Consider the following 22,566-nt stretch of genomic DNA (forward strand, 5'->3'; position numbering starts at 1 on the left):
AGTCTGTTTCAAATTCTCCTGTTCATTTTCACGCAATCCCCTAACTCTTATTGCAAGCGCCGTCTTTTTATAATTTGTCATAACAAGTTGTTTTTCTGCATTTTCAACTTCCTGTTGCAACACTTCAATTTTAGATGTCAGGTTAGAATTAGCTTCCTCCAAGAGTTCCAGCTTATCTTCCATTCCAGCAATATAATCTGTCATTACAGTTATGACTCCTATCATATCCTCCTTTGTTTGAGCAATCTTGGCATCAAGCTTGTCACATAAGTCCGAAATAAGTTGCTTCATTTCCTCTCTAAATTCTTTAAGAGTTTCAAAAAGAAATTCTTTCGTTAACAAATCTCCAGTAGAGGGTGTAGAAGGCAAGAGCTGCGGCTTTGTAGCAATTACTTGGGATGTCTTGTTAAAATAAACGTCTGGGCTGCTTTGATTTCGGAGCCATTATAAAAAGGAAACAAACAGAGTCTCTGCTCACGTTGGTTTAAGATAAGGTACTTTCAATAAACTTTTGGCAATTGATAAAAAGAAGTCTTCAAGGAAACAGGGCTAATTAATTTGTGAGAAGTTATTCCCTTGATTCTGTGCCAGGAAGGTGGAAATATATCGTATAACAAATGCGGAAGCTATAAAATCGCCATTTTAAAAAACAATTAAACAAAGGAGTTTTTTTATAAAATTGAAGCTGGTATTTTGAATAATAATAATAAAAAAAGGGTTCTCAGGAATGGTCACTGCTCGGATTGATTTTAGATAACTTAGTTTCAAAAATTTGTCCTGAGGGGGGGGGGTAACTTGCCTTGAGCTGAAAAAAGACAGCTGAGAAGATCTGGCCGGAGTGAATGACTCAGCTTTTGTTGAACCTTCTTCTCCGTTCACAGCCAAAAAAAAAAGAGCTGTGAACTACAAAGAGGATTCTAACAACTGAGTCCCTCCCTGCTTCTTTCTTGCCTGAAAAAAGAGATATCTATAGATCTGAAATAGATATACAAACCAGAACTCTGAGGGCAGCTCCGTTGAGCTACCGGTGACGGCAAGCCCCTCCCCCCGGAAGCCTGACTCTTTATAAAATTTTGTAAGCAAGTTGATAACCCTTCAGTTACAAAGTCAGTAAGATCAAATAGGAATGAACAAAGGATACATTGTTTCAAAGAAGGCACGTCAGACTCTGGCTTCCGAATGGCAGATTCCACTTTTTCAGACTTTTATCAATTTTATGGAAAACAAAAATCTTTAATTGTCTTTGGTGGGACTTAATAACAAATAGAAGGGAGAATTTGTTAAAATAAAAAAGAGAGTTTTAATTTAAGCCAAAAAATAAGGTGGTAAAAAATAGCGGGGGGAAAAAATCAATCCATTCACTTCAAGCAGAGAAACAGGAAATGTTGCAATCACTTCAATCCACAAAGTATTGTTACAAGAAAGAACAAAAACTTTCCAAGGCAGTCCAATAAGAATTAAATTCACTGCTTTATTCTTTTACTTAAAGGATTAATTTATCTTTTTTTTAAAAAAGTTTCTTTGGGCAATCTTTCTCAGAGTAAAAAAAAACTTCACCCGATGGACTCACTTTCACTTCCTTCCTTCCGGAGTCATCTCCGACTTTGTCAGCCTGGGGGCTGCCTGTTTGCCGCCGGCTTAAAGTGCTTCCCTTGAGTCCATCAGGGACTTTGCGGTGTCCCTGAGGCTAACAAAGCTTTGTCTTCCTGATCACCGTCTCTCCGGGATGGTTTAGGTCCTGCTGGACTGTCCAGTGGCAAAAGTGTCAATGGCGGTCTCGGACTGTCGAGACCGCACATTTTGTTGTCGTGACTTTGGTTCCTCCTTCTATTTTAATCAGAATTCTTAATAAAAGGTTATTTGTGCGGGAGTAAAATCAAATACCACAATTTGAAGGTTAAAATGGAAATAAAATTATCTATGCTTGATTGTTTTTCCTTAAAATTCCTAAAAAGTATATATTTTATACATTACTTGTGTCTAATATTGTACGGAATGTCTTCTCTGTGTTTCAAAAATATTAATGTTTAATTCACAACTCATGTTTAGTTGTAGGGTATTTTTTGTCCCAATATTTTCCTTCAATTTATAGCAGCCAATGAGACCAATGCTTTAATTTGGAAATATAGCAGTAGAGGCTAATGAATCTTTTGACTTCCTGCAGTTTTTTACCTATTTTTTTTCTCCAATGTGCTTTAAAAACAGCAAAAAAATTATGTGCTTCTATGGAGATATATTAAAACATGACTATGACCTAAGTTACTGCCAATAAGAACCCAAACCCAGAAAAGCCACAAAAAAGCTCTTATTCTTTTGGTCTGGAACCGTTTGCCAAATTAATGTACATATTTTCTGTAACCTGCCAAATCAGAATCTGCTCCTTTAAAATCAAGTACTTGCAAGAATTCAAAACATATTGAATGACATATTGTATATGGAACTGCATAAAAGTAACAGCTTTGTTACAGCTCATGGGAGCCTCAGATCTCAGTTCGAAATTGCAGTGTTGTATCTGCCATTGTTTTCTTATAGTTCTCATCAAATGCCTCATTCTGAGCCACTGTAAAGTGATTCTTCCAATCTCCAACAATTCCTAAAATGCAAATAATACAAGTCAAACACATATAGAGAATGAAGCATATATTGTATATAGTGAAATATTGCCTCTGTTCCAACATTATCAGCTGAAAATGAGTTATAAAAGAATAACAATTCTCCAAAAAATGACATGTCTGTGTTTAGAAATTAAGAAAATGATCAGAGAGGTCATGCAACCTCTTACCCTTGCGCATGAACGGAGAGATACTATGATCCAATACAGCAGCTGGAGCCATCCTGTAGTTTGTCATAGGATTGTCCTTCATCACATCAAAAGATGTATGATAAACAATATTATCTATAACTGATTCATCAAGATTCTTTTCCAAGAAATGTATGATTTTCTTAATCTCATTCTTTGGATCCTAAGGAAAATCATATTAAAATTATATTCCTTTTGCTACACATTACCTTTCATAAAGTTTTGCTGCACACATGAAAGTTCTTAGAGGATAAAATAAACCTGCAGGAAATGTTTGACTTACAATTGGGACAGGCATCTGTTGATTCCCTCTCATTTCTGGAGGTGGATGAATGAGAGCCTGTCCCTGCTTGGATTTCAGCAATCCAAGTGATCACAAAACTGAAATCCTTAGATATGCAGCTCTTTCAACTTACAACAGTTCATTTAGTGACTATTCAAAGTTACAACGGCATTGAAAAAAGTGACATGACCATTTTTCATACTTATGACCATTGCAGCATCCTTATAGTCACAAGATTAAAAGTCAGATACTTAGCAACTGACTCATATTTATGACAGTTGCAGTGTCCCATGGTCATGTGATTCGCTTTTGTGACCTGACAAGCAAAGTCAATAGGGAAGTCAGATTCACTTAACAAATGTATTACTAACTTAACAAATGCAATGCTTCACAACCATTATGGCAAGAAAAGTCGTAAAATGAGGCAAACTCACTTAACAAATGTTTCATTAGTAACATAAATTTTGAGCTCAATTGTGGTCATAACTCACAACTAACAACTTTTCTGGCCAGCTTCCCCTGTGACCTGCTTGCAGGAGCCAGCACAGAAGATTGGAAATGGTAATCACATGCTTGCAGGGTATTTGGCAACTGGTCTTAAGTACAAACAGGTTCACAAGCATCCAGATTGCAATTAAATGACTATGGTGAGATGAGGGTGGAATGTTTTGTGAAAGAAGGACTTACAGGTTGCAAAGCACCTTTTCTGAGGCCTTTTTTTTTAAATTTAAACCATTGTTAAGCAAATGGTTATAATTAAAATACTACCTATAATCCTTTGTATTGCATTAAAGAGTCCCAATATCGAACTCAAAAAAAGTTTCTTAAAATATTATACATAAAGGTTAAACTATTTTTCTTCTATGCCATTTCTGCCCTAATATCCTATATGAGGTCCATATGGCCCTGACCCTACTGGGCTTCAGGAAGCATTGGGAATTGGCTCTAAGCCTTATGTATAGTTCTGGTAAGCAATAGCAATGGTTCAATCTGATTCCTTCCAGAATGGTTGCTTTTTAAAAAGTTTTCAAATTGTTTTAACTCTCCGTTAGCTACCCAGAGTTATCAATAAGTGGGCTACATTGATTAAATAAATAAATCCATCCTTACCACCCAGTCATATGGTCGATGAGATGCATATACATTTAATAAATAAATAAATAAATGAATAAATAAATAAATAAATGCTAAAATATTTGAATGGTACTTATTCTATTACCTCTTTCATGTCTTCATAAAACAAGTACAATATGGAATGATCATTTCTCTTATTCCACCAGCTTTTTACATGATTGTACCAGGAGCCAAAGATCATTGCTTATAAAAAAGAGAGAGAAAGAGAGAGAAGCAGTTATAAGTTTAAGGATTTCATTAGAGCTATGAAATCAGTGTTTTAAATCACCCCGCAAGCACAAGCACACTAGAAATATTTAGGCAACTCACATGAGTCTTAGCCTCAATTCCATCTGGAATTTGCCAACAATAATGTGGCCTATATGAGACAATATGCATAACGAACACTTTAAATTTTTCTAAATTGTAAATGTTTATAGTAATCTCACATTTATTTTACCCTGCAAGTATAGCTGACATTCAGTGGGGTATCAACTGTTAAGCAGACCAAGCACGTGCTGAGGGCACCAGGCCCAAGGGGGCACCACAAAGTTGAAAAAGAAAAAAAAAACACCAAGATTTGTACTCTGGAGTCAGATCTACCAGACAGAGGCACAATCCCCAGCAAAAAGAGGGGGGGGGGAAATCCAAGGGGAAATTCTCCAAGAAGAATGAGGATAGGCGCCAGAGGGCCCTGGACAAGCAGTTCGAAAGAGAGGCAGCCAAGAGGGCAGCAGAACAATTATTACAGGTCTCCACTAGCCGTCAGATTGATCATAGTCCCTCTCCCAATGGAGGAATTGTCCCCAGACAGTGAGGGATATGAAGTAGAGGCTGCAGAGGAAGACAGCCAAGAAACCAGGGCTTCCCTATCACCCAGACCTCCCATTGCTTACCTGGCTCAGCAGCCGCCTGACACGGCTTCCATCATTTCAGAGGTAATTAAACAGGGCATTGCTGCAGGACTCCGAGAGCAAAGGTCTTCCTCATCTTCCAGCCACAGCAGACAAAACAAACACAAGGAAGCCAGACATCCTACTGTAACACCAAACACATCGGACAAACAACTTTCCAGGTCCCCTAGCAGCTCCTCTTCTTCTTCTGAGGATGAGGATATGTATAGAGATTCAGAGCTCTCTGCAGAGGAGGGTTCCAATCAGTCCACCACGGGGAACCTGTTTTGTCCTTCCATGTTTACCTCTCTCCTTCTGAAGGCACAGAAAAGTGGCTGAGCTAGAGTCAGCTCAGGCTGCCCAGGCAGGTCCTTCCATCCTGGTGACTTCCACTGGCCTAATGTTTTCTGAACCAGTGGGCCAGAAGGTGATTCCTTCTCCTAAACTGTTTCTGGACATTGTCCAGCGGCAGTGGACCTCTCCAAGGTCAAGCCCCTTCCCAACCTCTCAAGACAAGAGGTTCTTTAATGTGGATCCTGAATTAACTAAGCTACTTGAAATTCCATCCACAGATACTCCAGTGGCGGCCCTCTCCTCTCCCACTGTGGTTCCCAGAATCCCTGAGGAAGCGCTGAAACCCGAGGACAGGAGGTCTGAGCACATCATAGTCAAGGGCCATCAATTGGCCACCTCTGGCCATCAAGGCCTCAACGGCTTCTTCCTTCTTCGATAGAGCAGCCCTCCTCTGGTTAACACAACTGTAGGAGCAGCTCCCAAATCTGATTCCAGGGAACATCAAGACCTTAACAAAATTAAGGTGGCCCTGCAGTTTTCGGCCGACGCTTCCTTGTGCATGGCTAGATTTGCTTCTAAAGCCATAGCTTCCTCTATTTCAGCCAGGAGGATGATTTGGCTTAGACAGTGTCACAGGACACTAAGCACAAATGATGCCTAGCCTCCCATTTGCTGGAGATAAGCTCTTTGGGGCTCCTTTAGAACCCATGCTAATAGAGTCTAAGGACAATTCCATAAGTCACAGTCGAGGGCCTCTCCCTAACAACATAGGCTGCCCTTTCGAGGCTCAGATAGGGGATACAGATTCTCTCGTCCAGCTCTCCAATATTCCGGTAGACAGAGTCAACACCAGGACAGGTCAGGCAGAGGAGGGTAATGTTATCAGCCCAAATGGCCCTACCAAGGGACAGGCTCCAATCGGCCCTTCCACCATCAAAAATGACTGCTAGGACAACCTTTCCATCGGTGGCCAATTAGCCTTCTTTGCCGACCGGTGAGAGGTGGTCACAATGGATGCCTGGGTCGGGGAGACAGTGAAACATGGCCTTTCCCTAGAATTTTTCTCCTACCCCTGAGGCGTTTCCTCCTCCATCCCATGTCACAGAACCAAGAAAAGAGACGCCTCATGGACTAGGCCATCCAGCACCTGCTGGAATCCATTCAACTGGTCCTGGAGGATCCGTGGGGACAGGGGTTTTACTCCCTTCTGTTCAACCCTTTCGCCTTTCCTCAGCTCTGAGGGTATTTACCAAGGTCCTGTTGGCACTCACGGCCCATCTGCGAGCTCATCTGATCAGGATCTTGTGTTACCTGGATGACATCCTGTTGTTGTCCAGGTCCCCTGGCCAAACTACACAGGACCTAGAGGTGATACTCCAGACCCTGAGGGAGTATGGCTTCTCCATCAACCTGGAGGAAAGCCTAATCCTAATCACTTGGCTGCTCCATTTAGGAGCAGTAATAGACAAAGTTCAGGGCAGGGTCTATCTATCCAGGGAATGCCAGGTCAGTCTATTGAATCTAGCCCAGCAGGCCAGGGTGCATCATCGAGCCCAGCTGATTGTCCTCTCTCAGCTCCTGGGCAAGATGGTGTCTTGCTTTTCCATAGTCCCATGAGCCAGACTCCACAGCAGGCCTCTCCAATTACTCCTGCTGCCACACCAAAAAGACAACACCAATTGCTCAACCTGGTCAATTCGCATTCCCCCAGAAGTTCTAAAGTCCCTAGCATGATGGGACTCTCCGGTCCTAAAACAGGGAACTTGTAAAGCGTTTCCATGACTATTATCAAGTTGACATTGAAGGGAGGGAGAATTCCATGCATACCTTTGGCCAAAGTTGGATCTCATATTTCTACAGCAGGTGTGTGAGGCATGAAAGTTCATAGCCTGTTGCAGCACCTCATTGGTGGATGTGATTTATGACACAGATTGAGGGGGAGAGGAGACACAGGGTAAAGTTCAGACGCCACTAAACAGAAATCAGATTTGGCTCCGCAGAAGAAGAAAATGCCAAAATGTTGCTCCTAATAAATGACTGGATTTCTTTTGAACTTTGTCACGATTCTTGTAATTTACTTAGGGCATCTTTTGGAAACTTCACCGAGAGCCAAATCTGACTTTTAAAATCTATCAAGATTTCTGGGTTTCCTGACTCCTGGGCTCTTCAATCACTTGCTGATATTTGCGGTGCTTGGAGGGAAAATCAGGCAACCATGGCAGAAGGCAGATTATCGGAAGAAAGCCTGATTTCAGCCGGAGGAGTTCAGCCAGCTCCAGACATCAAAGCTCCCGACATCAAAGCTGCGATGCCTTTCCCAGTGGCAGAAGCAAGAAAGGATGAGTACTGGTGAAAATTAGCCCTTATGGCAGCTGAAGTTGAGTTCCCTTACCCCAATTCCCAGATAAAGGGAAGGGTCTTGAGCAGTGGTGGGTTTCAAAAAAAATCAGAATCTATTCTGTAGGTGTGGCCTGTTTTGTGGGAGTGGCTTGAAAGTCATGTGACTGGGTGGGAGTTGCTTGGCAGTCATGTGACCAGGTGGGAGTGGCCACCTTGATGTCACCAGGAGATGTCATGGATTGGGTAAAATGTGGTGAAGCTCACTTAACAATGCTCTTGCTTAGCAACCAAAATTTTGGGCTCAATTGTAGTAATATGTCAAAGACTATCTCTGCCTTCCTCTGCATGGCAACCTTGTCCTAGTAAACTCCTTCTCCTTTCTGGCAATTTTCCTCTCTGTTAGAGGCACCAAAATACACACATAAACACACAGACACAAACATTAGTTGGATTGGATTATCTCTCCTACCCCTTTCCCTCTTTCACTCTCTTTCTCAAACAAACATACACACACACTCACACACACAAACACACACACACACAAAAGTTGGATTGGATATCTCTCCCAATGGCTTGAAAGCAGCTCCTCTGCCATTCCCCCCCATTCCCCTGCTGCCTTCCCCAAACACCTCCCATTGCAAATGCAGCGTGCTGCCTGGATAGCAAATGCCTGGAATGCAATAAAGCCCATCGATTCACCTCCTGCTGGCAGGCTGGGGTGAGAGTAGAGGCAGAGAAGCTGGAGGGGAGCCAATCCGAGCCTTCCAAAAGAACAGGGCTGGGGGAAAGTGTGTGTGCTACAGCATGGCTCTTTGCCCAGCTTCCAGCCTTCTCCTGTGGTCTCCTCAGTGCTTGCTTGTACTCTCTCTCCCCAAGTGTAGTTTGATTGTAGGGTGAGCCACGTTGCCTTTTAAAACCTGTAATCAGTGAAGCTGGGCTGGATTTTTGCATAGCTTTATCCAGCTGTGGTGTGTGTGTGAGAGAGAAATGAATGGGGGCCTAGGGAGTAAGTCATTCCCCCTCCCCCAACAGCTGGGGGAACAGGCCCCAAACGGGTCACCAACACATCCCAGAAAGCCCTCCAGGCTGCAGAGGCCCTTTCACCCTCAGGCAAAAGGGGTGGAACCCCACGCAATAATGACCAGTGGCCCAAATCCTATGACAACGAGGTCGAGGGAGAAAACAACCCAATGGTAAGTGAACCAATTCATCCTTTCCTTTTTCCAATACACCTTATAGCCCCCAAAAAATGAAACCAAGGGGATTTTCAAGCTCTAATAGACTCAGGCTGCACAAGGTGCTTGATCAACTTAACCACAGTCCTGAAATTGGGGATCACAGCAAAAAAATTGGCCTTACTGGGAATCGAGCCTGTGTAAGTAAGGGTATGGCTAGCTGATGAGAGCTAAATAACTTGAAATAGATCTATACTAGTCTCCCTTTATTTATTTATCAGCACAAATATAACAAATGTAACAAAAAGGCAACAGTAAAAAATATTGGGTTTCTGTCTGGATGGTCTCTTGTGACGAGCCGAAGGACAGAGAATGGAAGTAGTGATCTTCCTCCCATATTTGGGCATACCAGGGGTTGTGACTTTAAATATATATATACATACATACACACACACACACATACATATACATACACACACACACACACACACACACACACACAAACAAACACACACACACACACAAAGAGGCAGTGGCTATCAGATTCCTTTTTTTTTTTTTCTCCTGCACTTTTTTTTTGGGTGGGTGGGGGGAATGGATCAATATCCAGATGAGGAAACCTTAAAATTTTGAAACATCATGGCTGGAATTCAAAATATTCTGGGAGGATTTGGGAGATTTGAGAACAGGTTTGATAGACTATTGTTTATCATAGCAAAAGATGATGGGGTTGGAGCCCCAAAAATTAAAGAAAAGAATGAAAATCTAGAAGATAAAGACAAGACAATAGATGAACTTATTAATGGAGCAAATATGGGTGAAAGTGGAAAGAAGGGAAGATGGAAAAGTGAATTTGACAATTTGGATTTTTATCCCAGATTTCAAGATACAGGAGAAAAAAAAGGGTGATAATGATGGAGTTAAGAAGAGAAACCTTTTCAGAAACAAATTTGATAACCAAAAACAAGCTAATGTTAATAACAATTCAAGGGCAACGAGACTATTTGAGAGATCTTTTAAGCAATAAAGTGCAGAGAGAAGTTTATAAAAACTTTATAAAGGAGCTGAAAAGAGAATTGACACAACAACTGGCAAGAGAGATAAGATTGTTTTGTACTGGAAAGATACAGGTTGATAATGAAAGTTGATGATAAAAAGTTTTTGGTGATTAATAAGTAGGAATTTCAGTATTTTATAGATTGTTTTAGATTATCATTGAATGTTTATTTGTTAACATATAATTAACTACAACAATAATAATGAATAATTTAATTAGTAGAAGTAACCTGGTTATAAATTGTAAATTGGGACTTGGTGAAAAGACATATAAAGTTCATTAATAATTTTTTGTTTAGATCTTGTTATAAAGCTATAATCCCTTTGGGTCTGAAGAGAAGAGATGTGATATAAATACTAAATAATTTTTCGTTAACCACAATAATAACAAGGAAATATTAATGGATATTTTGGTGATTTATAAGTAGGAATGTTAGTATTTTGTAGATTGTTTTAGATTGTTATTAAATGTACATTCATTAATATATAATTAACTACAATAATAATGAAATGATAACCTTAATTAGTAAAAATAATTTGGATATAAATTGTAAATTGGAATTTAGGGAAAAGACCTATAAATTTTATCAATACATTCTTGTTTAGATCTTGCTATAAATTCTTTTAATTTCTTTTGGGCCTGATGAGAGGAGAGGTGATATAAATAGTAAATAACTTAGTTAACTACAATAATAACAAGGAAATGTTGATGGATAATGTTTAATGCTATATAGATCTGTTGTATTAGTAAAAGCAAATTGGATATAAGCTTGAAATTGTGAGTTGGGGGGAAAAGGGGGGAATGCTTAGATATCTTATTAACTGGTTTTGTTTCAGAATATGTTATAAAGGTGTAATGTTATTGGAGGCTTATTGAAATTGCAAATGAATGCCAGTAGGTGGTTGTGTCTTTAAATACAAATGATTTCAGATAAAAGCACATTTAAATAATTGTAATTAAATGAGAATTGTGGTACAGTGATAGTAAAATACATTTAAAAATTTGATTTAAAATGTACAATTCAATTTGAATGAAGTATATGTACTGATTGTGGAAGAAACCCAAAAAATGCATTTGTAACCAATCGACACGCTTTCTACAAGATGTAATGAAGGACAATTCTTTTTTTGTGTTTTTGTTTAATTAAAACAATAAAACTTTTCAAAAAAACACAGATACAGGGGCTCCACAACAGCCATTCCGAGTGGAAGAGAAGGTTTATCTCTCCACAAAATATTTGAGATTAAAACTCCTGAGCAAGAATCTGAGGCCAAAGTTATGGGACCATTCCCCATAGTAAAGATCTTCAACCCAGTCACAGTGCAATTGAAACTGCCTTGATTGCTGGGGAAGATACACCCAGCATTCCACAGTAGCCTCTTAAAACCCATGATTGTATACACTCTGAGACCACTACTCCAGGAGCCCCCGGACCCTGTGGTCATAGGGGAGGATAAACCCATTATGAGGTTCAACGAGTCCTTGATTCGAGGTGGCACAGGAGACAACTCCAATACTTAATCAAGGGGAAGGGCTACCCCTTATCAGAGGCATCTTAAATAAAAAGTAGAAATATCCAGGCTGATTGCCTGATAGCAAAATTCCATGCAGGAAATCCAGGCAAGCTTGGGGGAGGGACACATCCTTAAATTATATACCTGTACTCAGATTGTTTTGTTTCACACAGGTCACTTTCTGGAAGTGAGGGGAGCTGAATGTCAACTTGTAAAGCATTTCCATGACTATTATCAAGTTGACATTGAAGGAAGGGAGAATTCCACACATACCTTCAGCCAGAGTTGGATATCATATTTCTACAGCAGGCGTGTGAGGTGCGAAAGTTCATAGCCTGCTGCAGCACCTGATTGGTGGATGTGATTTATGACACAGACTGAGGGGAGGGGAGACACAGGGGTAAAGTTCAGACACCATTAAACAGAAATCAGATTTGGCTTCGCAGCAAAAGAAAATGCCAAAATGTTGCTCCTAATAAATGACTGGATTTCTTTTTAACTTTGTCGCAAAGCTTGTAATTTACTTAGGGCATCTTTTGAAAATTTCACAGATCATTATTCCAAGACCTACCCCCTCATGGGTAACAATCACCACTGATGCCAGCCTGTCCGGGTGAGGTACACACCTGAGGTCGGAGATGGTCTAGGGCCTTTGGTCTCAGTGGAAGTGGCACCACACCATCAATTAGTTGGAATTTCGAGCAATACAACTGGGCCTCTTTCATCTGCAGGACACAGTTGTCAACAGACATGTCCTGGTCCTCATGGACAATATCTCAACCAAAGCCCATGTCAATCGCCAAGGTGGAATATGTTCCAAGCGTCTGATGCAGTAAGCCATGCGGCCGGGTCGCTGGGCATAGAAGAACCTCCTCTCACTCTGGCCGAACACATCTTTAGCAGGGCAAACAACTGATTGGCTCAGCCAGACTCACCTGGATCAATCGGAATGGACCAGGGGTGGGTTTCTCGCCCCCTTCCAACTGGTTCGGTTGGAATGAGGCCGGCGGCGTTCTCGTGCACGCGCGTGGCGCACGCATGCGTACTAGCGTCTATGCGATGCTCCAGCTGCTCCTGGAGGATCGCGCAGGCGCTGTATGCGTCCTGCGCATGCATGGAAGCGCAGAATTCAGCAAAACCGGGTAAGGAGCGGGCGCGGGCGCGCGCGGGCGGGGGGGGGGCCTTCGCCGTTCCCGGCGACCAACCGGATCGCAGGGACCGCCGTGAACCGGTTGAAACCCACCCCTGGAATGGACTCTCCATCCACAATTGTTCCAGGCACTGGTCAGCCACTTTGGCTTGCCCATGATCGACCTCTTCACCACCAGGGTCAACAGAAAGGTCCCATAATTCTTCGCAAGGTATGCGACTCCGGGGGTAGAGGGAGTAGATGCACTTTGATATCCTTGGCCCGACGGCCTTCTTTATGCCTTCCTTCCCCTTCCCCTCATTCAGCGGGTTATTCAGAAAATGTTGAAGGAGCAGGCAGAATTAATTCTCTTAGCACCCTCTTGGCCATGCCACCCCTGGTTCATAGATCTCAAGGCTCTCTCAGTTGCTCCCTCGTGGCATCCCCCAGCTCAGTCCAGGTCTCTGATACAAGGGTCTTTCTCTCATCAGGATCCCCAGTGGATCAAGATGACTGCCTGGAGGCTGAGTGGCACATCATGACCTCTACAGCTCTGTCCTCCACAGTCATCAGAACCATCCAGGTGAGATTCTACCAATCGTATATACAACGCCACTGGAAAGCCTTCTGTCATTGGTGCCACCCCAGGGCCATCCTTCCATCTCAGGCCCTTATGCCGCATAACTTGGAGTTCTTCCAAGGGAGTCTGGATTCTGGGCTGGCACCCAATACATTCAGGAGACAGGTGGCGGCTCTTTCTTCAGTCCTATGCTGTGAGGCCACCATGTCATCAAGGAGGTTTCTGAGGGGCGCCACCAATCTTTGCCCACCTGTGGTGCATTTTTTTCCAATCTGGGATATCCTCATGGTACTCCAAGCACTCATGGAACTTCCCTTTGAGCCTCTGAGACAGGCATCACTATGTTACCTGTCATTTAAGGTGGTCTTCTTGATAGCCACCACTTCGGCCAAGAGGGTGCCGGATTTGGCAGCCCTGTCCATCAGACAGGACTTATGTATTTTTCATACAGATAAGGTAGTCCTGAGACTCGACCCATCGTTCATTCCAAAGGTGAATTCCATTTTTCATCACTCGCAAGAACTGGTATTGCCCAATTTCTGTCCAGACCCGACTCACCCCAGGGAACGCAAGTGGCACACTCTTGATGTGTGTAGAGTTCTACATATCTACATTTGCAGAACCTTACCTTTTTGGCATACGGAGGTGTTGTTTACCATATTCCATCCAGAGTCATTAGAACACAAAGCATTATCATCAATGCTGGGGCGCTGGATCCAGGCATGTAGCTACTGTAAACTTACACCTTACAATCGCAAGTTTCTCCGGCACAGATCAGTGCTCATTCTACTCGAAGTGCAACAATGTCTGCAGCCTGGGATACCCAGGCCTCTTTGGAGGAGGTGTACACAGCTGCCACATAGTCTTCACCTTCTCCCTTTATTCGGCATTGCAAAATTGACCAGTATGCATCGACCCAGGCTACTTTTGGAAGGCGGATGTTACAATGGGTTGCAGACAGCCAGCTTCATCTGGCCCAATCATCATTCCACCCATAATCAGGGGACAGCTTTGGTATGTCCAATACATAGATGCTGTCTCCACCAATCTTCGAGAATGGGTGTTTTCTTACCTGAGACACCCTTCCTCTGGACAGGTGGAGACAGCATCCAGCCCCGCCCTGATGTTCATTTTATTTGCCTGGTCCGGTGTCAGTGGGAGAGATTGCCTCATATGATTTAGTTTTCACACATCAGTCTGCTATCATATTCATGTTCAAAAAGATGGATATAGCTGCAGGAGAAGGCGTGTCTTAAAGATATCAGATTCAGTCCTATTGGTTAGTGTATGAGTATAACTCATGATTGATGCTGTCTCCACCTGTCCAGAGAAAGGGCATCTCAAGTAAGCCAACACCCATTTTCTTTTTCTTTTTTTTCTTTTTTTTTTACTAAAAAAGAAAAACATTATGTTCATAATCTGTCCTGGGTTTTTCTTCAGTAAGTGAGCAGCAAACTCACTCAGTCTTATCACTTTGTTTCCTAAAAACTTACTTCTTCCTATCATGAATTTCTCCAGGTAGTCACTCCAAGAGCCAGGATCTGGATGTAGCTTATTCATCAAGTCAAAGTGATAAAAGGAGACAGCAACATCCTTTGCATTGCGAGCCATATAGATCATCTTAATTGGAGCAAAGAAAAAATACATATAATGCATACATTCTATTGGTAGGTTTTCACTACTGAGCTAAAGAGACAAATTAACAAATTAACATCTTGAGAGGGCTAATTCCATTCTGTCTTTGTTCAGACCTTGCTGCAGGAAATTTTTGCCTATGAATATAGCTATCTATCTCTTTATCTCTTAAGTGGTGACTTCTGCTGTGAGCTATTAAGGAAGGTGAGGGCTGTTTTTCCCTCTAAGAAAACATTTCTCCATTTCTTTTTAATACTTCTCAAAATATTTCATTCTTCTAGGCAGTGGTGAGTTCCAGATCCCGTTGCAACCGGTACAGTGCAACAGGGCTGGGCATCCACTACATGAACGCGCGCAGCATGCGCACATGCATACATACTGCCTACGACGCTCTGCAATGCTTCCGCGACAGTCCAGCTGCTCGGTGGAGCATCATGCTGGCACGGTATGTTCTGTGAGCAGAAGCCCTGAACAGCTCAAATACTGGTAAGGATAGCGGGCGGGCGGGTGGCCCTCCGGAGCACCATACTGGAACAGTACCCATACCGGGTGTACCACCTGTAACCCACCACTGCTTCTGGAGGGATAGGTACTAACTACAATTGATGCCATGTTACTATGCCATATTATCATGAGAGCAAACTATAACAAATTGGAAGGAGGATCCACTTATTATCAGTGAGCAATCATGTAGCTTGGTTACTCTGAAGCAATGCAAGAGACTCCTGTACCAAAGGTTCTTTTTCAAGAAGCAACTGGACTTTCTAGAAACCAAGAAAGTCCAGTTGCCTCTTGAAAAAAGCACATTTGGGATAACCATAACCTGGATGACTAAAGAATCCCCACAGACAAGAGACTCCTATGCTCAGTAAATTTACAAAACAGGAAAAGCAATCCTTAGATCCATTTGCACTACTTAAAGATACCAGCTGGTCTCACTCACCTCACAAGATATCCTAAGGTAATCATCCAGATTTAAGAAAAAAATCACATGCCCCCAGAAAGGCAGTAAAAAAAATCAGACGGAATGCCAAGCTTGCATCCTGCCTCTCAGCCATTTCTTCTATGGCTATGCCAACCCTTCTGTAAATAGCTGTTCAAGCCCAGAAATAAAAATACCACAAAAAACTCCGGCGAGTGGGTGGGGACCGGAGAAGTTCAGCTACAGACAGAAAGTCTGGGTGTACTGCCAAGAACCAAGAGGCAGATTCTGAAAACTCTTAAAGCAGCAGGGACGGCAATTAAGATAAGGATTAGGCTAGAAATACATGCACACTAGAATCTTTCCTTCCTGTTTCCTTGCAGAATTAGCCTTGTAAAGTAGGAAATGATTTCTTCCAAAACCAGTTCTCTGAACTACTCTGAAAATTAACATACAGTTTGGGAGACCCGGCAGGAGTCCACCACTGCCTCTGATGGAAGAATCTGTAATTTTAGCAAGACTTCCCACCTAAAGAACAAAATGACTTGAAGAGTTGAAGAATCAATGACCTAGTGTATGGATTGGCGACTGACATCCTCCAAACAATATTTATTCTTGGAGAGCTACACTTATAAAAAGATGTGAGTAATTAGCAAATCTGAAGGAAATTTATTTGAAGGAAATTTACTTCTAAAGGGTTTGAGTTGTTTTGGATTAGAAGCACTCTGCCAGCCAAACCCTTTCACAATGTATTCTGCTGGCAAATGTATTTACCTTGCAATCTTTCTCCCAGAAAGACTTGGGAAGTAGGTTTACTGGAAGGTGGGTCTTCACCATGCGAGGAGAGGGCATATGAGTTAACTGTTCTGTGCCTTGCAAGCAAAACAATGAAATGGTAAAGAATATCATATAGACATTGCCGGTATAGAAAATAATTGGAAATGCAGGAGACACCCATTAAATTGATTACATTCAGTATGTGTGTGGATGGGTGTGTGTGTGTTCAAGTCAGTTTTGACTCCTGGAACTATTTAGTACTTATTTAGATTTTAAAAAGGCTAAAAGATCACTGATAAACACTGAGAAATATAATGTGACTAAAAAGGTTAATGATTATTGATTTTTCATCCTCATCATTTAGTTCCTTTTGCATAAAGCACATAGGGCAGTAAGCTTCTTCTAATGAAGCCTATCTGTGGCAGCATTTTTGGCATCTTCCCAATATCAATTGTTGCTGATTTTTACAAAACTGAACTCTACAAATCTACCTAACCAGCAGTTTTTGAATATCTTCATGTTCACTTTTGGGTAACCTTTAATAAAAGCAATATTTAAGGCCATTTTCCTTCCAGTTTTAGGAACCTTTTCTCAAATTGATCCACAGACATTCCTAATACATTGTATTCAGTGTTGCCTGATGTTTCCTAACTACTGAAGAATTTGTGAGAAACTTAGTATATCTGTAGGTATTTATGGATAAACTCCCCTCCAAACAAGTTAACAAGTTCTGGAGAAGTCTTGTGAGCAGTGGAGGATATAAACTACTTGTACACTATTCATTCTTCTATGTTTGTCAAAGAAAACAAGTGTCTACCTCAGGGTGGCACAAATATGTGGTCTGTCATGCATCTTGTACCACTCTCCCCAAGCATTTCTGAAAAAGTCAGTAAATTCACTGTTGCTGCTGGCACCAAAAGATGCACTGCCAAACATCTTCCACATCTTTCAGGCCCACTGTTGCCAGTTCAATTGACCTAGTGACCTGTGAGGGTTTTAAATTTATCAGTGTGGACCTTTCTCTTTTAAGTATGCAGTGCTGCTCTGCATTAGTGATCTTGATCTTTTCTAGTGTCTTTAAAGTACACATGAATAAATAGGATCAGGCTTCCGGTTGATGTCACAGCGAGAATGGCTGGAAAACAGCCGGCTCTACTGAGTCCCATAAAATCCAGCTGGTAACCACTGTTGGGAGACCCTACGGGGTCATAAGCACCTTGTAGGGGCAGTGAAGGAAGGAGAGGCACTTCGCTGACCATGAGGAACTTGCAATTTCCTTGTTAGGTCTGAAGCAAGCTCTCCCGAATGGCAGCAGGGACGATGACCATTTTGTGCTGGAGTGGTTTCTGGAAAGAGCATTGAAACTGGGTGAGATAATTATCAACTTTTATTATAAAGACCTGATTTAAGTACAGGCATTTTAAAAGACAACGTCCCAGCCCAGGGGTGGGTTCCTGCTGACATTACTACTAGTTCGGTTCCTGAAAATTTTTGCTGTTTTGTCTATTTGTATTTTTCAATCCCTGGATTTATTGGCTAATCAGCTGTTTTTAACAGACCAACACTGGATTTGGGAATAAGAGAGCCATCTACTGGAAAAAGAGAAGTACTACAGCATTATAGCCGCAGCATACTCATTGAAAGTGAACTTAATACACATAAAGTCTAATAGACAGAATAAAAGTAATAACATCTAGAAGACTGCCTGACCTTGACTTTATGTTAGAAGATGACTTGGATAATTTAAGAATATTTAATGAGATTTTTTTCCCTCCTGGAGATTTTTAAAAGGAACTAATTTGCAAATAACTAAACTTTATTAAAATTGGCTATTGGATTATGGATTTGAAAGATTGGAGAAATCTAATGGATTAATTTGGATTTGGACTATTAATGTTATTCAACAGAACATTCTACAAGACAAAAGACAAAAGGTGATAGAATAAAAGAGAAAAGAAGGAAAGTTAATAAGACTTTAAAATTTGGACAATTGGGAAGATATATAATCAGAAAACTATAAGGCTATAAACTACTAAAGAATTTTAAAGATCATAAATTTAGGGGTCTTGGAGGTATAATTATGGGATTGATAAAATTTTATTAAGCAGGAGTTTTAAAATATTGAGACATTGGAACTATAGAAATATACTGAGTCATTTTTATTAAATTGTTATAAAATGGGTTTACAGGGGATGATAGAGGCATGAGGCATATGAAGAAATATTCTTGATGTTAAAAAGTATGTGTGAATCTCTGAAGAACAATAAGGAGACGATTGTTTAAAGACACAAAATGAATGTAGAAGTCATTCAACAACTGCGGGGGAAGAGGAACATGATATTCAAGAAATAGATGAGAGAGATTAGAAGCTGCAGCACCAGAAGGGAAAAATCAAAATAAAAAGCAAGAAGCTATAAATAAAGAAAATAAAGGATTAATAAGTAGGAATCAATTAGATAACTCCTCAAAATCTTATAATAGAACAAGGAGAAAAATCTCCTCCCCCAAAAAAGAAAGATTTAAAGAAAAAAAAGATTCTCTTAAAAAAAAGGAAGTCTTGTTGATGAGTGTTCAAATAATACAGTAGAAAGAGAAAAGGGTATCCAGGGTATCCTACTGAAAGTGTTCAGTAGGCACAAAAAGAGCTACAAGATTCCAAGAGAGAGAGAGGGAGGGAAGAAGGAGGGCGGGAGACAAAAGGCTGACTAAAAAGTCAAGAAATGATGGGATTTTAAAAAGGTTAAGAGATGATGAATAATGAGAAAATATATTAATAAACTGGGAAAAAACAAAAAGGGAAAATAGTGTGTTTGTGTGTGTGTGTATATGTATGTATGTATATGTGTGTGTATGTATGTGTGTATGTATGTGTGTATGTATGTGTGTGTATACATACATACATATATACATACATACAAAACACATACACATACACACATACATACATACATATACATACATACCACTTATTATAACTAAAAATAAGATTAAGATCAGTAGATGGAAATTTAGGATTCAGTAATTTAATTGTATTATTAACATTAATAGTGTGTTAAAGTATATTGTGAATTTAAAATGTTAAGGATTAGAAATAATGTGATTTTGAGATACACTCAACGCAAATAAAACATTTTTTAAAAGAATTAAGATCAAAGCTTACCAGCTGGCATCTTCCCTGGGACAACAAATTCTAACATAGGCACTTTATTGAAAATAGCATCTCTTTTGCATTTATCAACATCACCGTTATTCAGAATCATATCCACAATTTCACTTAACCACGTTGTGCCTGGAAACAAAGAGCACAGAAGTTGTATTGAAATCTGCATTCTAAGAAAAAAAAAACTTCATAAAATGAAGACATCATTAAAAGATGAAAAATTATCAGATTGCCCTTTTCCAATACTGAAAACTCACCAGATTTGGGATATGTGGCTATCACAATGTCATCTGGCCTACTCTGGAAATTTTCAATTCTATCCCAGTCAAAGGAGAATGCATAGACCATAGGAATGCCATAGACCATCTGGCAGTCCTGACGAAGGTAATCTTTGGTTTCCATCTCTAGAGAAATGTCAAGCAATAGAGTCAGAACAAATAAAAGAAATATGCAAGAGTTCCCATACCTTATCAAATATTTTGCTAAATACGTTGGGAAGCTTATTTTAATCAATTTAAACATTAACCATCATGCCAAACAAAAGACTAATTTTACATTTTATCTTTCTGACTAGATATTTTACCAACATTTCATTTTAGAGCTTTTAAAAGCACCTTTTATATTCCATTCCATATTTATTTTAAAAAATGACCACCAATATTGTTAAATAAACTCTGGACAGTAATTGTGTAATTAGAAGTCCACCTTGTACTATATTACGCTGGAAATTGCTTTAATGTCCAAAAGAGATGCTGCTAACATGTTCAAATATACTTCCTCTTGCAATACTCTTCTGACTTCTTTATTTAAAAATTCTTTCAATTTAAAAACAGTTGAAGGAAAAAGTAAATGGTGTCTAGCTTGGCATATGAACCCTACCTGGCATTCTTGTGGAATTCTACTGTTTTGTACAGGTTTGCCCTAACAGGTAGCTCTGACAATCAGCTCGGAGCGAACACGTTCACTCCCACAATTAAGTGGGCCTGCCCACCCACCCCTGCGCTTGACCTACTTTTATCTTCTCAGCTGAGTCATGTGGCAAAGTGCACACACTTGTTAAACCGGTAGGATCCCACCGCTGCTTTTAACATTTGAATTACATCCACCAGAAGATACCAAACAACCTTCTAGAGAAAAGCAAGGACCTGCAGTGAGTAGTCTAGTTATTAATGATGTGCCAGGGATAATCCAGTTGAAATCCCAGCAGAAAAACCTTGCCTGGGAAATTTCACAGAATTGTGTAGGTAGATGCCAGAAATCAAGATTGTGTTTGCAAATGCATTTGCTTTATGTTGGCTTTGCTCACCCTTTACCTTAAACTAAAATCAGCCAATCATACTTAGCCAATGTGCTATGCAAAGTCCCTGATTGTTAGTTTACAGTTTGATACTTCATCTCCATAAAGTCAATTTAACTAAACAGACTATGGTTAAGTTCACCATCATCTTTTTAACAGACACTAATGGCCATGTTTTCAAAAACAGCGTTGTAACTGAAAATTATTAATAAATGCAAAGTCTTTGAAGCAGAAAACCTTGCAAATTGAATATATATTTGTTTAGCAAATAAAAATAAATTACAATGTTTTGCTTAAGAGTGAATATATTTTTTTGAAATTGATCACTACTCTACCACAAATAAAATTGAACTGAGCATATATTTCAGTATTCTTTGTTCTATATGACAACCTAGATAAGATCATTATATGTTTGTTGGTTTCTGACTCAAGACACGATTATGTCTTGTTCCATAAGTCATAATTTAAGCATTCAAAGCAATGTGTAAACCCTTTTAAGTGATTTAAGTAAACCAGGAAGTGGGGTTAGACTCCCATGTCAAGAAGACTCTCCTCTATATTAGTTCAGAGGCTAGATCCCCTAAACCCTATTTTAAACCACTCACAGCTGAATGGATTCCAAAATTAATCAAAAAATGCAGTTTACAAACCACACTAGCAAGATTCACATGATAGGCAAACCATAAACTGTTAATTTTGGGTGGAATTTGCTTTAGCATATTGCCTGAGGATAGCCACAAATCCCACTCTTCCATCAAGGTGATAGCCACTCTTAAAAAATTGCAACAAAAATAATTTCAAACACATTACATTATACCACAGAGTTTTTATATGAGATATACATCTTGACAACTGATTTTTTTCCCTCTGCTTTCTGAACTGAGGGGGGGAAGGGAGTATCATTATTTTCTGCTCTCAAATCATGAAAGAAGCCTGAAGATTTGACTAGGAGTTGGTAAACAAAGGCCCAAAGTTTCTGGAAGCCATGTCACTTTCACTGAGAATTAGAAATAAAGCCTTACCTTTACTTTTGTAGCCAAAACTGACAGCCTACAATAAGGCAGTGAGATTCCCTTTCCAGGGCTACAGACAAAAAAGGAACTCTGGAGGGTTTTAGCCAGTCAGAGGCCTTGAGAAATATAGCCATAGAAACCAAAGGTCCCTATTGCCTAATCTCTGTACGCAAAATAGGTGGAGCTGGGAAGGCTGACAGGAGTAGACCTGAATGATTTGTTTTTTCTTCTAGAAGAAGAAAAGATTAAGAGGGTTCAAAAACAGAGAACAGATATGGTTTGGTGCCTTCAGTTGCTGAGTCAGAACACAAACACTGATCTCATGTTTTACTTTTCAGTTTGTACCTGGTGATAGAAATGCACCACCTCTGTAAATAAGATGGCATGAAATTGTTTAGTGCTAATGGGATAAGTGGTGCTAAGTATTCTGTTTCCAAATCAGGAGACAGCAATTTCCTCCTCCTCTAAGTGGAGGAAGAATCTGGTCTTTTCCGATTATTGCAAGCTATATAGAATCATGTTCTGAATTTTAACCTGATCACTTAGGGAAGTCCCAAATAACATAAGCAACCTGCAACTGTATT

At 40.3% G+C, this 22,566-nt stretch overlaps 1 protein-coding gene across 1 annotated transcript; it reads right to left on the reverse strand.

Moving 5' to 3' along the window:
* Positions 1-1,709: 1,709 nt before the first annotated feature.
* SULT1B1 (sulfotransferase family 1B member 1) lies at positions 1,710-22,114 on the reverse strand. The gene is made up of 8 exons (XM_032235608.1): positions 21,992-22,114; positions 19,930-20,076; positions 19,673-19,801; positions 16,510-16,607; positions 14,672-14,798; positions 4,303-4,400; positions 2,783-2,963; positions 1,710-2,593 (listed from the first exon to the last, which is right to left on the reverse strand). The coding sequence occupies exons 2-8, from the start codon at positions 20,072-20,074 to the stop codon at positions 2,481-2,483; spliced, it is 891 nt and encodes a 296-aa protein (XP_032091499.1). The 5' UTR covers positions 20,075-20,076; positions 21,992-22,114; the 3' UTR covers positions 1,710-2,480.
* Positions 22,115-22,566: the final 452 nt, after the last annotated feature.

The sequence above is a fragment of the Thamnophis elegans genome, chromosome Z (genome assembly GCF_009769535.1).
Source record: "Thamnophis elegans isolate rThaEle1 chromosome Z, rThaEle1.pri, whole genome shotgun sequence".
NCBI lineage: Eukaryota > Metazoa > Chordata > Lepidosauria > Squamata > Colubridae > Thamnophis > Thamnophis elegans.